At 38.4% G+C, this 15,498-nt stretch overlaps 1 protein-coding gene across 3 annotated transcripts in view; it reads right to left on the bottom strand.

Moving 5' to 3' along the window:
- FAF1 (Fas associated factor 1) overlaps window positions 1-15,498 on the bottom strand; it is a 500,811-nt gene that overhangs the window by 439,025 nt on the left and 46,288 nt on the right. The window contains exons 2-3 of one of the 3 annotated variants that reach the window (XM_070468181.1): window positions 4,642-4,713; window positions 1,776-1,844 (exon numbers count right to left, since the gene is read on the bottom strand). The exons of 1 other annotated variant lie outside the window; for it this stretch is intronic. In XM_070468181.1, the coding sequence (XP_070324282.1) occupies window positions 1,776-1,844; window positions 4,642-4,713 (141 nt within the window). The remainder of the gene's footprint in view (window positions 1-1,775; window positions 1,845-4,641; window positions 4,714-15,498) is intronic. One more of the 3 variants, XM_070468180.1, reaches the window with a different exon arrangement.

Genomic DNA, 15,498 nt, shown 5'->3' with positions numbered 1-15,498 from the left:
GAATGTACAAGAATATCCTCTAACATATATAATTCCAAAATATCACAGAAATTCTAACTATCTAACAACATAAGACTGACTGGTCAAATTACTCTGCTATAACCACACCATAAAGCACCAGCCAAACATTAAACATTAGAAAGAATGATGAACGGTCACATTTACTCAAACAGAAAGACATTCATGATAGCCCATTCAGTGAAAAACTCAAGACTACAAAACAGTAGGAGTAGAAAACTTTAATTTGCATTAAAAAAAATTTAAATCATATAATTAAAATAAAACATTCTGGAATAACACAAAAAAGTTAAACAATAACTATCTCTAAATGATGGAATTAAATGTGATTATTAATTTAGCCTTTACAAATTACTAGTGGCAAATCTACACAAAACATATAGATAATTAAGTTAATTATATAAATCTATGTATGGACTTGAACATAGCTACGCATGTAATCTCAGCTCTATTATTACCCTGAGTTTTGACTTTTGAAAATTAGCATTTCTTCAAAATTCTAATTTAGACTTCTTTAGGATTTCAAAGGCACTGAGAGATATGTGTCATCCCAACACAACCAACACTGTTCCTATACTACTGTACAATTTATTTTTAGTTTGCTTTGCAATTGTAAATAAAATACAATTTTGTCAGTGTGCAGTGCTATGCTGGGCCTTGCCTTCTGAGTTACTGCCCAATCCCTCTCCAAAAAAAAAATTAACCACTTCTATAATAAACTGCCTGAAGTCCATAAGGTAAGCCACAGCACAATGCCACTTCTTTAATAGCTTTAGAAAAGAGTAATCATCAGTAAGGCCCCCCACCTCCACCCCAAGAGAAGCAGAAACATCAAGTAGACTTATTCAGACATTCAAGAAGTCTGACTTCCCTCTCCTTCCAAACATCTCTACCACAATACTACAAGGGAAAATGAAGCTTAATATACAGTAAGAGAAGTTCAAAGATAATTGAAATTACCTAAGATTTCATAATAATTTAGCAATTTAATACTGAAGTAAATATGAACTTCATATTATATGTATGACATTTAGATTGTCCTCATTCAGATTAGAATTATAGATGGACCATGTATGATATGCTGAACCACCTATAAGTAATGCTAAAGACATTCCAGAATTCATAAAATTTCATTGTCAAGATAAAGAGTTAGTTGCTCAGTTGTATTCAACTCTTTGCGACCCTATGGACTACAGCCCACCAGGCTCCTTGGTCCATGGAATTCTCCAGGCAAGAGAATTGGAGTGGGTTGCCATTTCCTCCTCCAGGGGATCTTCCTGCCCCAGGGATTGAACCCCCATTTCCTGCACTGCAGGCAGATTCTTTACCATCCTAGCCACCAGAGAAGCCCAAATAAAGAAAAAAGCACTTGAAATAAGTCAGACAGTGAAAGACAAATACTGCATGATTTCACTTATATGTGTAATCTACAAAGAAAACCAAATCATAACAACAGAGTAAAGTGATAGTTGCTAGGTGTGGGTGGAAAATGGTGAAGGTGGTCAAAAGGTTACAAACTTCCAGTTTTAACATGAATAAGTCCTGGGAGTCCAATGTACAGCATGGTAACTATAGTTATAATACTGTATTACATAGTTGAAAGTTGCTAAAAGAATAATGTGTTGACTAACCTTACTGTAGTAACCAGTTTGCAATATATATGCACATCAAATCATCACACTGTATACTTTACACTTACACAATGTTGTTTCTCAAGTATATCTCAATAAAGCTGGAAAAAAGAAAAAAGCACTTACCACTAAGTCCCAATTATTTTGTTCAAGCAATGTAATAGCTTCATCAATATTTTCAATGCCAGTACATGCCTGAAAACAAAGTAAGAATTTTAGATAGAATTTTGGGAATGGAGAGCGTTGAAAGAAATAAACAGCATAATGTGCAATTTAAGTTTAAACAGGTATGTGAACAAAGCCAAGACACTAAATGCCTAACACTTCTAAGCATTTTACACGGTTTGAAAATTGTTCATTACAATATAACTTAACATTACACTGAAGTAAAAGACAATAAACTAATAAAGTATATTTAAATGCTGATTGGAGCCCAGGATGATCACTACATCTCTATTGGCCCAGGACAACTTCTATTAAACAGCTTCTGATGATCATGTGTTTAAAAAAATGAATTTTGATCCATACTTTGCACTTTATTCAAAAATTAACTCAAAATAATAACAGACAAAATACTCACTGTAGCCACTGCCAGAACCACAATGCTGAAAGGAAAGCAGCAGCAGCAGCCCTCATTGCCAGAGCAGGAGGAGACTGGAGAGGGCTGAAAGTCCATCAGACTACCTAGCCTTTGAGGCCCTCCTGTCATGGCAAGGAAAACCCTGGTGACTCCAAGTCAGCTCTTCACGATGATTCCAGCACTGCTCAGTCTCCCATCTCCTCCCTGGGGCAGGGAGAAGGGTTAAGCCTCAGATCTGGCTCACGTGGTCACAGATGGTAGGGGGCCAATGTTGAACTGCCTTTTCCTGGACCAGGGCACAGGGATCCCTCCAGGGAGGCTTTTACAAAGAAGGGAGAAATCCTCGAAGTTTCACAAGCTGGTCTCTTACTAAGAATACCTGCCCATCCACGGATGGACCCCAGGTTATGAAAGGCAAGATTCAACTGCCCTGTCTGCTGACGCTTTGCCAAAAAGGTCCACTGTTCATATCATATGGGGACTTAGCTCTTTGTCTTCTACCACGCAGGCATCAATGGACCCCCTCTGTGAGACTGTGCCTTCCCACAGTCCTCTGTAACCTACCAGCCATATACTTCCCTGTGGCCCTGTAATGGCTAGTGTGGGGCTGTTCCAACAACCAGTCAGTGACACCCACTCCCATGTCCACCTCCCCTACTTGGGGTCCAAAGTTGTGTTTCATCACTGGTGTGCAGTGTACATACTTCTGATCAAGCCTCCAGAGACTTATTTTCAGGACCCCATCTTTGCTCTGTTCAACTGCCTCATGGATCCTCTTCACCCTAGCCAATGACTGCTGAACAGGAAACTTCTTTGGTGCTGTTTCTTATTCATCTGTCTACCCAGCCTCCAGAGTTGCCCATAATTCCTGAGAGGCATAGGGCAGTTCCCTTCTAGCTGCTTGTTTTTTAAGTTCTTTATATGTCACCACCCCTACACCCAATAAAGTCAGCGGCTCTGTGAAACTGACCAGGTGGTCCGATCCCGGGTCAAGTTTGAATGACTGGCAGTCATGCTCTCTGAATGGCTATACTTCATGTTTTCAAGTTTCATAGTCTCTGCACCAATAGCATGATCCCCACTACTATGGTCTCTGGTCAGTATACTTTCTGAAACTGAGCGTCCCCTCATAGCCGTTCTCAGTGTTCACACAATCTTTGTCACTTTCGACAGTATAGTACTCGTCTGCCCAACTGAGTGAGGCCACTGTACTGTCTAGACTTTTCCCACCTCCCAACATGGAAAAATTATGAAACTTCACACAAGACTGCCTTTCTGGCCCTCCCCATTCTTCTAGTGCCAATCTCTCTGGGTCTGACACAGGCCCAAGAGGTGCCCTCTGAGCATCAGACGGGCCCACCCTACATCCTCTTCCACTTTCCTGGTGGCTCGACGGCAAAGCGTCTGCCTGCTACGCGGGAGACCCGGGTTCAACCCCTGGGTCGGGAAGATCCCCTGGAGAAGGAAATGGCAGCCCACTCCAGTATTCTTACTTGGAAAATCCCATGGACGAAGAAGCCTGGTAGGCTACAGTCCATGGGGTCGCAAAGAGTCAGACACGACTGAGTGACTTCACTTTCAGTTTTTCTTTCTTTCTTTTATATCCTCTTCAGCCCATTTTACTTAAGATTACATCTCTGTGAGGTCACCAGCCCTTTTGCTTGAATTCTGTGACTCTCCCCCTGGCCTATCTTTGGGTAGAACCTAGACAGTACTGTTGCCCACTCCCAACCTTCTTTCCCTACATCTGTGTCACTCGTCGTCGTCTGTGAAAATGGCAGTGAACAGATTCAGTTCTGAACTGGCCCCAAGGAAAGAGGTCGGAGTTGTATGGGCAAAAGGGAGGAATAAGAGCCACTGGAGAACTGGGAATGAGCTACTTTAACTTTTGTTATATTAGTAACAAATACAGTGGAGATAAACACATACATATCTAAATAAATAAATAACAGACATAAAGCAAAACCCCAAGCTACAAAGCCTCTAAATTTGTGCCGCTGGATATGGTAGCTACTACACACATATGGCTGGTGAGCCCTTGAAATGTAGTTCAACTGAGTTAAGATGTGTTGTGTTAAATAATACCAGCGTAGGACTTAGTATAAAGATTAAAATAGAAAGTATCTCATTAATAATTTTTCTAATGAACAAATGTTGAAATAATCATTTAAAGTATATTGGCTTAAAGGCTTCCCTGGTGGCTCTGTGGTAAAGAGTCCACCTGCCAATACAGGAGACAGGGTTAGATCCCTGGTCAGAGAATATTCCACATGCTGCAGAGCAGCTAAGCCCACGCAGCACAACTACTGAATCTGTGCTCTAGAGCCTAGGAACTGCAACTACCGAAACTCATGCGCCCGAGAGCCCGTGCTCCTCAATAACAGAGGCCACTACAATGAGATTCTCACGCACCTCAATGAAAGAGTAGCTTCTGCTCCCCGTAACTAGAGGAAAGCCCATGCAGCAACAAAGACCCAGCACAGCCTAAATAAACAAACGATATTATAAAAAATAAAATATATTGGCTTGAATAAAACACACTTAAATTTATTTTACCTGTTTATTTTTTCTGTTTCTTAACGTGGACACTAAAAAAATGTATTACATATATGATTCATTCTATTTCTAATGCTATATTAAGAAGAAAACATAGAAGGAAATCTCCGTGACATTTAGAGACAAAAGCAAAAGTACAATCCAAAACACTGATAAAATGGACTTTATTAAGAACTACCACTCACGAAGACCAAAACAGACATTTCTCCAAAGAAAACAAAGAGATGGCCAAGAGGCACACGACAAGATGTCAAACATCACTATTTGTGAGAGAAATGCAAATCAAAGTGACAATGAGATATCACCTCACACCAGCCAAAAAGGCTATCATCAAAAAATTCACAAACAATAAATGCTGGAGAGGGTGTGGAGAGAAGGGAACCCTCCTATACTCCTGGTGGAAATATAAATCGGTACAGCCACCATGGAGAACAGTGTGGAGGTTGCTTAACAACTAAAAACAGAGCTATCATATGACCCCTCAATCCATTCCTGGGCATATATCCAGAGAAAAACATGATCCAAAACGATATATACACCCCAATGTTCACTGCAGCACTGTTAACAATAGCCAAGACATGGAAGGAACCTAAATGTCCATCAATAGGGGAATGGATAAAAAAGATGTGGTACATATACACAGTTCTTACTCAGCCATTAAAAAGAATGAAACAATGTCATTTGCAGCAACATGGATGGACCTAGAAGTTGTCATACTGAGTGAAATAAGTCAGACAGAGAAGGAGAAATATCGTATGACATCCTTTATATGTGGAACCTAAAAAGAAATGATACAAATAAACTTACAAACCAGAAAGAGACTCACAGACTTAATGAGAACAAACTTATAGTTGTCAGGGGGAAGGATGAGGGAAGGGATAGTTACAGAGTGTGAGATCAATAGATACACACTGCTATACTTAAAATGAATAACCAACAAAAACCTACTGTATAACACAGGGAACTTTGCTCAGTTATGTGGCAGCCTGGATGGGAGGGGAGTTTGGAAGAGAATGGATACATGGATATGTATGGCTAAGCCCCTTCACTGTTCACCTAAAACAATCACAATATTGTTAATCAGCTATACTCCAATTAAAAGTTTTTTTAAAAAAAAGATACTGAAAAAAAATAAAAGAACTACCACTCATGAGAAAAGGGGATGACAGAGGAATAGATGGTTGGATGGCATCACCAACTCGATGAACATGAGTTTCAGCAAGCTCTGGGAGTTGGTGATGGACGGTCAGGGAAGCCTGGCAAGCAGCAGTCCATGGGATCGAAAAGAGTCAGACATAACTGAGGAACTGAACTGACTGACGGACTGCTCACGAATTCCCTGGCAGTCCAGTGATTAGAACTCAGGACTTTTACTGCTGAGGACCCATGTTTGATCCCTGACTGGGGAACTGGATTCTGAAAGTCACATAGTGCAGGCAAAAAAGAATAAAGACAAGTTTTGAAAAAAAGAAAAACTACTGCTCTTTGAAAGGCACTGTTAAAAGAGAATGAAAAGGCAAGCCACACACTGGGAGAAAATATCTGCAAAATACATGTAACAGAAGATGAATAACCAGAATGTAAGAATTTTAAATTCTTAAAATTCAGTTTATACAATAGCAAAACACTTTAACAGAAACTTTACTAATGAAAATATACATGAGAATAAGAACATGAAAAAATATCCAACATCATTAGTCATTAGGGAAATGCAAAACAGAGAGATATAATATCCATACAGTAGAGTGACAAAAATCCAAAGTACAAACAATATCAAGTGACGGGAAGAATGCAGAAGAACTGGAACTCTCATACACTGCTGGAAGCAAAATTATATAGCCACTTTGAAAAACAGTGCCAACAGATTAGCAGTTTCTTAGAAAGTTATGACACAGTAATTCCACTCCTAAGTACTTATCCAAAAGAAATAAAAACTTATGTTCATATGAAAATTACACATGTTTATAACAGCTTTATTTATAATCACTGAAAACACAACACATCCCAAATAGCCTTCAAAGTACATTCATACATTAGAAAATGACTTAGCAACAAAAATGAACAAATTATTAACGGCACAAAACAATGTGGATAAATCTCAACTGTTATGTAAAAGCCAAACTCAAAAGGCTCCACACTATATGATTTCATTTATATGACACTATAGAAAAGGCAAAGTTATAAGAACAGGAAACATACTAATGATTACCAGGGTTATCAGGTGGGAATAGGGGCTGACTACAAACATCAAGAGGGAATTCTGGAGGGTAAAGGAACAGCTTAAATCCTAAATTACATAAAAAAGCAAAACAAGCAACACATTTAAAAATGGAATCTTCATTTTAAGCTACAGGAGAGACAGGAATAATACAAAGGATCCAAATACTAATAAAAGCTACTAAAAACAAGACCGGGAGCTGACTGTAGCTCAGATCATGAACTCCTTATTGCCAAATTCAGACTTAAATTGAAGAAAGTAGGGAAAACCACTAGACCATTCACGTATGACCTAAATCAAATTGCTTACGATCATGCAGTGGAATTGAGAAATAGATTTAAGGGACTAGATCTGACAGACATAGTGCCTGATGTACTCTGGAAAGAACTTGGTGACACTGTAAAGGAGACAGGGAGCAAGACCATCCCCAAGAAAAAGAAATGCAAAAAAAGCAAAACTGCTGTCTGAGGAGGCCTTACAAATAGCTGTGAAAAGAAGAGAAGAGGAAATCAAAGGAGAAAAGGAAAGATATTCCCATTTGATTGCAGAGTTCCAATGAATAGCCAAGAGAGATAAGAAAGTCTTCCTCAGTGATCAATGCAAAGGAATAGAGGAAAACAACAGAATGGGAAAGACTAGAGATCTCTTCAAGAAAATCAGAGATACCAAGGGAACATTTCATGCAAAGATGGGCTCAATAAAGGACAGAAATGGTATGGACCTAACAGAGGCAGAAGATATTTAGAAGAGGTAGCAAGAATACACAGAGAACTATACAAAAAAAATCTTCATGACCCAGATAATCACGATGGTGTGATCACTCACCTAGAGCCAGACATCCTGGAATGTGAACTCAAGTGGGCCTTAGGAAGCATCACTACAAACAAAGCTAGTGGAGGTGATGGAATTCCAGTTGAGCTATTTCAAATCCTAAAAGATGATGCTGTGAAAGTGCTGCACTCAATATGCCAGCAAATTTGGAAAACTCAGCAGTGGCCACAGGACTGGAAAAGGTCAGTTTTCCTTCCAATCCCAAAGAAAGACAACACCAAAGGATGCTCAAACTACCGCACAATTGCACTCATCTCACATGCTAATAAAGTAATGCTCAAAATTCTCCAAGTTAGGCTTCAGCAATACGTGAACTGTGAACTTCCAGATGTTCAAGCTGGTTTTAGAAAAGGCAGAGGAACCAGAGATCAAATTGCCAACATCCACTGGATCATCGAAAAAGCAAGAGAGTTCCAGAAAAACATCTATTTCTGCTTTATTGACCATGCCAAAGCCTTTGACTGTGTGGATAACCATAAACTGTGGAAAATTCTGAAAGAGATGGGAATACCAGACCACCTGACCTGCCTCTTGAGAAATCTGTATGCAGGTCAGGAAGCAACAGTTAGAACTGGACAAGGAACAACAGACTGGTTCCAAATAGGAAAAGGAGTAAGTCAAGACGGCATATTGCCACCATGCTTATTTAACTTGTATGCAGAGTACATCATGAGAAACACAGCTTGGATGAAGCCCAAGCTGGAATCAAGGTTGTCAGGAGAAATATCAATAACCTCAGATATGCAGATAACACCACCCTTATGGCAGAAAGTGAAGAAGAACTAAAGAGCCTCTTATGAAAGTGAAAGAGGAGAGTGAAAAAGTTGGCTTAAAGCTCAACATTCAGAAAACTAAGATCATGGCATCTGGTCCCATCACTTCATGGGAAATAGATGGGGAAACAGTGGAAACAGTGGCAGACTTTATTTTGAGGAGCTCCAAAATCACTGCAGATGGTGACTGCAGTCATGAAATTAAAAGATGCTTACTCCTTGGAAGAAAAGTTATGACCAACCTATACAGCATATTAAAAAGCAGAGACATTACTTTGCCAACAAAGGTCTGTCAAGGCCAAGGTTTTTCTAGTAGTCATATATGGATTTGAGAGTTGGACTATATAGAAAGCTGAGCACCAAAGAATTGATGCTTTTGAACTGTGCTGTTGGAGAAGACTCTTTAAAAGAGTCCCTTGGACTGCAAGGAGATCCAACCAGTCCATCCTAAAGGAGATCAGTCCTGGGTGTTCGTTGGTAGCACTAATGTTGAAGATGAAACTCTTAATAATTTGGCCACCTGATGCAAAGAACTGACTCATTTGAAAAGACCCTGATGCTGGGCAAGATTGAAGGCCAGAGGAGAAGGGGACAACAGAGGATGAGATGGTTGGATGGTATCACCAACTCAATGAACAAGAGTTTGAGTAAACTCTGGGAGTTGATGATGGACAGGGAGGCCTGGCATGCTGCAGTCCATGGGGTCACAAAGAATCAGACATGACTGATCAACTGAACTGACCTGAACTGACAGTTAAGACAGAGCAGAAGTTACACAGGAGGAAGTAGAAAGAAAAACTACAGGAGTAGAGAGCAAGTCTAACCACAGAAATTACCAGAAAGCACAAGAAAAATATACCTCTTCAATGACAACACTATTTTTCTTCAAAAAAAAAAAAAAAAAAGGAAAAAAGTGGAGGAGGTAGTTCTAAGAGCCCATCCCTCCATAGAAACATACATCAACTGAGCAAAACCTGTCAGAATCAAATTTGCCAAAACTCTGAAAAGTGGTGAAAGCTTTATGTCAACCAAGCAAATACTGAAACAAGATAAAGGTGACTTAAAAACAATATGAAAACCTTAAGGCATTTCTATTTCCCCCTTCTTCATTCTTCGGTCAATAACAATCTTGAATGCACCAGCCCACATTCCAATGGTTGGACCCTCAACCCTAGTTCTACAGGGAGCAGAGTATACTTTGTTTTCAAAGAATTTGTCTATTGTGACCTGTGTGGGGCTACCTCAAGGACTGATTGAAGGCATTCTCCTTTGATCAATTTGCATCTCTTCAGACAGAAAAGTAGCTATCAAGGGGCAATTTTTTGAAAAAAAATTTAAAGAAAATGAAAAATCCACTACCAGAACTTCCCTGGTGGTCCAGGGGCTAAGACTCTGTGCTCCCAATAAAAGGGTGGGTCCATGGTTCAATCTCTGGGCGGGGAACTAGATCCCTTATGTCACAACTAAGAGTTCATATGGTGCAACTAAAGATTCCACGTGCCACAACTAAGACCCAGCAGAATCAAGTAAGTAAATAAAAATAAATATTTTAAAAGAAAAAAAAATAAAATTCACTGCCTTTTGGGACAAAATATTACAGTTAAGTGAAATAAGACATGTCTAAAATCTGGAGAAAAAGCTGCAAAGTGAATTTCTTTGGGAAATTAGGGCACTGAAAAACATTTGGGGAATTTAGAAGGACATGCACATGTCCAAGGTAAGACACCTACTCACAGAAAACTACTGGCTCATCTCTAGGCTTAGCATAAGCAGGAAATAAAGGCTAACATGGAGTTTCACACAACCCAGCTGAGTGTTAGAGTGCTCCAACACAGAGCCAGCCTGCAAAGACTAAGAAATAATTTCCTTTCTTCCTTTTCTCTCTTTCTTCTTATTTTCTTTGTTAATCTAGGTGTTCAGGAAATCTCTCTCATAACACTAGCAGGTCACAGCTAAAGAAAAAGAGATTTCAGATACTGTTACACACAAAATGTTTATATCCTCCTAACCCCTTTCAAACTTATATGCTGAAGTCCTAAGTGTGATGATGCATGGGGATGAGCCTTTGGAAGGTAATTAGGTTTTGCTGTTCTTCAGTCACTCAGTCGTGTCCGACTCTTTGAGACCACAGGGACTGCCGCACGCCAGACTTCCCTGTCCTTCACCATCTTCTGAAGCTTGCTCAGACTCATGTCCATTGAGTAGGTGATGCCAGCCATCTCGTCCTCTGTCGTCCCCTTCTCCTCCTGCCCTCAATCTGTCCCAGCATCAGGGTCTTTTCTACTCAATCGGCTCTCCCATCCAGGCGGCCAAAGTACTGGAACTTCTGCTTGAGCATCAGGTCTTCCAAAGAATACTCAGGACTGCTTATCTTTAAAATTAACTGGTTTGATCTCTCTGCAAGTCTCTCTCAAGAGTCTTCACCAAAATCACAGTTAGAAGACATCAATTCTTTAGCACTCAACCTACTTTATGGTCCCAACTCTCACATCCATACATGACCACTGGAAAAACCATCGCTTTGACAAGACGGACCTTCACTGGTAAAGTAATGTCTTTGCTTTTTAATACACTATCTAGGTTGGTCATAGTTTTTTCATCCAAAGAGCAAGCACCTTTTCATTTCATGGCTGCAAACACCATCTACAGTGATTTTGGAGCCTAAGAAATAAAAAGTCTCTCACTGTTTCCATTGTTTCCCCATCTATTTGCCATGAAGTGATGAGACCGGATGCCATGATATTAGTTCTCTGAATGTTGAGTTTCAAGCCAGCTTTTTCACTCTCCTCTTTCACACTCGTCAAGAGGTTCTTTAGTTCCTCTTTGCTTTCTGCCATGAGGGTGGTGTCATCTGCATACCTGAGGTTATTGATATCTCTCCCAGCAATCTTGATTCCAGTTTGTGCTTCATCCAACCCAGCATTTCACATGATGTACTCTGCATCCAAGTTAAATAAGCAGGGGTAACAATATACAGCCTTGACGTACTCCTTTCCCAATTTTGAACCAGTCCATTGTCCCATGTCTGGTTCTAACTGTTGCTTCTTGACCTGCATACAAGTTTCTCAGGAGGCAGGTAAGGTGGTCTGGTATTCCCACCTCTTCAAGAATTTTTCAGTTTGTTGTAATCCACGCAGTCTAAGGCTTCAGCATACTCAATGAAGCAGATTTTTTACGGAATTCTCTTGCTTTTTCTATGATCCATTGGATATTGGCATTTGATCTCTGGTTCCTCTGCCTTTTCTAAATCCAGCTTGAACATCTGGAAGTTCTCAGTTCATGTACTGTTGAAGCATAGTTTGGAGAATTTTGAGCATTACTTTGCTAGCATGTGAGAATAGTATAATTGTGCATAGCTTGAACATTCTTTTGCATTGCCTTTCTTTGGGATTGGAATGAAAACTGACCTTTTCCAGTCTTGTGGCCACTGTTGAGTTTTCCAAATTTGCTGGCGTATTGAGTGCAACATTTGAACAGGATCATCTTTTAGGATCTGAAATAGCTTAGCTGGAATTCCATCACCTCCACTAGCTTTGTTCATAGCGATGCTTCATAAGGCCCATATGACTTCACACTCCAGGATGTCTGGCTCTAGGTGAGTGATCACAACATCGTGTTAGGTTTAGACAAGGTCATAAAGTTGGAGCCCTCATGATAGGATTAGTGCCCCTTACAAGAGACAAAGAGAGCTTGCTCTAGTTCCCTCATCTGTCTCTCAAGGCCATAGGAGAAGAAAGTGAGAAGCTGGTCATCTGCAAATCAGAAGAGAGTTATCAGAATTCAATTGTGCCGGCGCTGTGATCTCAGAGTTCTAGCCTTCACAACTGTGCAAAAATAGATTTCTGTTTTTCATTATTTTGTTTCAGTAGCCTTAGCAGATTAAGACAGAAACCCCTCATAACCAAATAAAATACAAAAATAGTTTATAAAGTCACTAAACAAACAGAAAACTACAACCCACAGAAAGCAACAAAAACAAGCCATGAGTAATGGGGAAGAATCTTACTTCCCAAGTTACCAAGCTACAATATTTTAAATGCCACTTTTCAAAATAAATTATGACACATGCAGGTAAACAAAAAGGATGGTCCATTCAAAGGAGAAACAAATAGAAACTATCTATAAGGAAAGAACAGAAATCAGACTTACTAGAGAAAGACTTTTAATAACTATCTTAAATATGCTCAAAAAACTCAATAAAAACCATAAAAAAGGAACTAATGAAAACCAGCAAGAAGACGTGTGAACAAATAGAGAATATCAATAAAGAGATAAAGATTATTTTACAAAACAACAAAAAAATCTAGAACTGAACAGTACAATAACTGAAATGAAAAATTAGCTATAGGATTTTAAGAGCAACTTTAGTCAGGCACAAGAAAGATCAGAGAACTTGAGGATTGGCCAACTAAAATTATCCAGTCTCAGAAACATAAAGAAAAATGAACAGAGCCTAAGAGATAATATGGGACCACAATAAGTGTACCAGTACATGCAGAACAGGGAGTCTCAGAAGGAAAAGAAAGAAGAGAAAAATATTTTATGAAATAATAGCTGAAAACATCCTTAAAAACTTCCTAAATTTGACCAAAGATAAGAAACCACATGTTCATTAAGTTCAATATGTTCCAAGAAGAATAAATGAAAGCAAAACACATTATGATTAAGCTGTGCATGCTTAGTCGCTCAGTCATATCAAACTCTTTGTGACCCTATGGACGGTCGCCTGCCAGGTTCCTCTGTCCATGGGATTTTCCCAGCAAGAATACTGAAGTGGGTTGCCATTTCCTCCTCTAGGGGATCTTCCCGAGCCAGGGATCAAACCCATGCCTACTCACATCTCCTGCACTGCTGGTGGATTCTTTACCAGTGAGCCACCAGGAAAGCCCATGATTAAGCTATCAAAAGCCAAAAAGAACCTTAAAAATAACAAGAGAAAAGTATTTCATGTATAAGGAATCCTCAATAAGATTAAAAGCTAATTTCTCATCAGAAAATATAAAGGTTAGGAGACAGTGTGATAACATATTTAAAGTGAAAAACTAAAACTGTGAACCAAAGGAAAAAAACTGAGTAATATTTTCCTAGATAAACAAAAGCTGAAGGAGACTATCACTACTGGATCTATGCTTCAAGAAACGCTAAGTGGGAAATGAAAAGACACTAGATAGTCACTGGAAGCTATACAAAGAAATAAAAACACTGGTAAACAGGTAAATATTAAAGCCAGTATTATTGTACTTTTCATTTGTAACTCCTCTTTTTTCTATATGATTTAACAGAAAAATGCACAAAACAATAACTATAAATTTATGTTAATGGGCACATAATATATAAAGGCACAACATGTGATTACAGCATAAAGGAAGAGAGATAGAAGCATAGCTGTATACTGCTGAAGCTGGTATTAATTCAAAACAGAAAAACTTAAAAATATACCAAAAAGGAAATTAGAAAGGAATCAAGTCAGTACAATATAAAAAAGTCAAACACGAAAGGCAATAATGAAGAAATAGGGCAGCGGGTAGGGAGAGATAACACATTAAAAAAGCAGCAAAATGGCACAATTAAATGTTTCTTTATCAGTTATTATTTTAAGTATAAGTGGATTAAACACACCAATTAAAAGGCAAAGATTAGCAAAAGTAATAAAAAGACATGACTCAACTAAAGGTGATCTGCAAGAGACTAACTTCAGATTCAAAGACAAAACTAGGTGGAAAGTAAAAGGACAGAAAGATATGCAGGCAATCACTAACGAAAAGAGAGCTTGGGTGGTTGTACCAATATGAGATAAAATGGGCTTTCAATTTAAAAAAAATTATAGGATAATTAAAAGGGTATTATATACTGATAAAAGGGACAACCCTCAGAAGATATAAAAACAATATACATACAGATAATAATAACAGAGTCTCCAAAATGTACTAAGAAAAAATTGACAGAATTTTTTGACAGAAAGGAGAAACAGTTACACAATAATAGTTGGAGATGTTAATACCCTACCATCACTATGGAACAGAACAACTAGAAAGAAGATCAATAATGAAATAAAAACCTTGAAAAATATTATAAGCCAACTAGATATAACAGACATTTGCAGAACACTCCACTCCCAACAGAAATATGTATTCTTCTTTAGCGCATATGGAATATTCTCTAGGATAACACATTCTACAAAGCCACAAAGCAAGTTTCAATAAATTTTCAAACACTAAAATTATACAAAAGATTTTTTCACTACCAAAAATGAATGTACAGCTATAGATATCTTCATTTTAAAAGACAAAAGATCTCAAGCCATTAATCTAATTTTATACCTTAAGGAACAGAAAAAGAACTAACTAAACCCAAAGCCAGCAAAAGGAAGAAAACAATAAAATTAGAGTAAAAATTAATAAAATACAGAATAAAAAAGGTAAAATTAACAAGACCAAATGTTGCTTCTTCACAAAGACTAACAAAATTGACAAACTTCTAGCTAGACGAAGAATAAAAGAGAGAAGACTCAAATTACTAAAGTCAGAAGTGAAAGTAGGGATATCACTACTGACTTTATACAAATAAAAATATAAAAATAATGTTATGAACAATTACATGAAAATGAATTAGGTATCCCAGATGAAATGGAAAAATCCCTAAAAAACAAACTGCAGAAACTGACTCAAGAAAAAAATAGGAAATTCAAATTGACTTACAACAAGCAAAAAGATTGCATCAGCAATCAAAAGGGTAATCTAAAGGCTTCCAACAAAGAAAAGAATGAGATGGCCTCACTGTTAAATTCTACCAATCATTAAGAGAATTAATACAAATTCTTCTGTAACATTTCCAAAAAACTGAAGAGGAAACACTTCCTAAGTCATCTATGAGGTCACTATGACCCTGATA

This window comes from Odocoileus virginianus, chromosome 5 (genome assembly GCF_023699985.2).
Source record: "Odocoileus virginianus isolate 20LAN1187 ecotype Illinois chromosome 5, Ovbor_1.2, whole genome shotgun sequence".
NCBI classification, from domain to species: Eukaryota; Metazoa; Chordata; class Mammalia; order Artiodactyla; family Cervidae; genus Odocoileus; species Odocoileus virginianus.
This window is presented reverse-complemented; position numbering and strand designations above follow the sequence as displayed.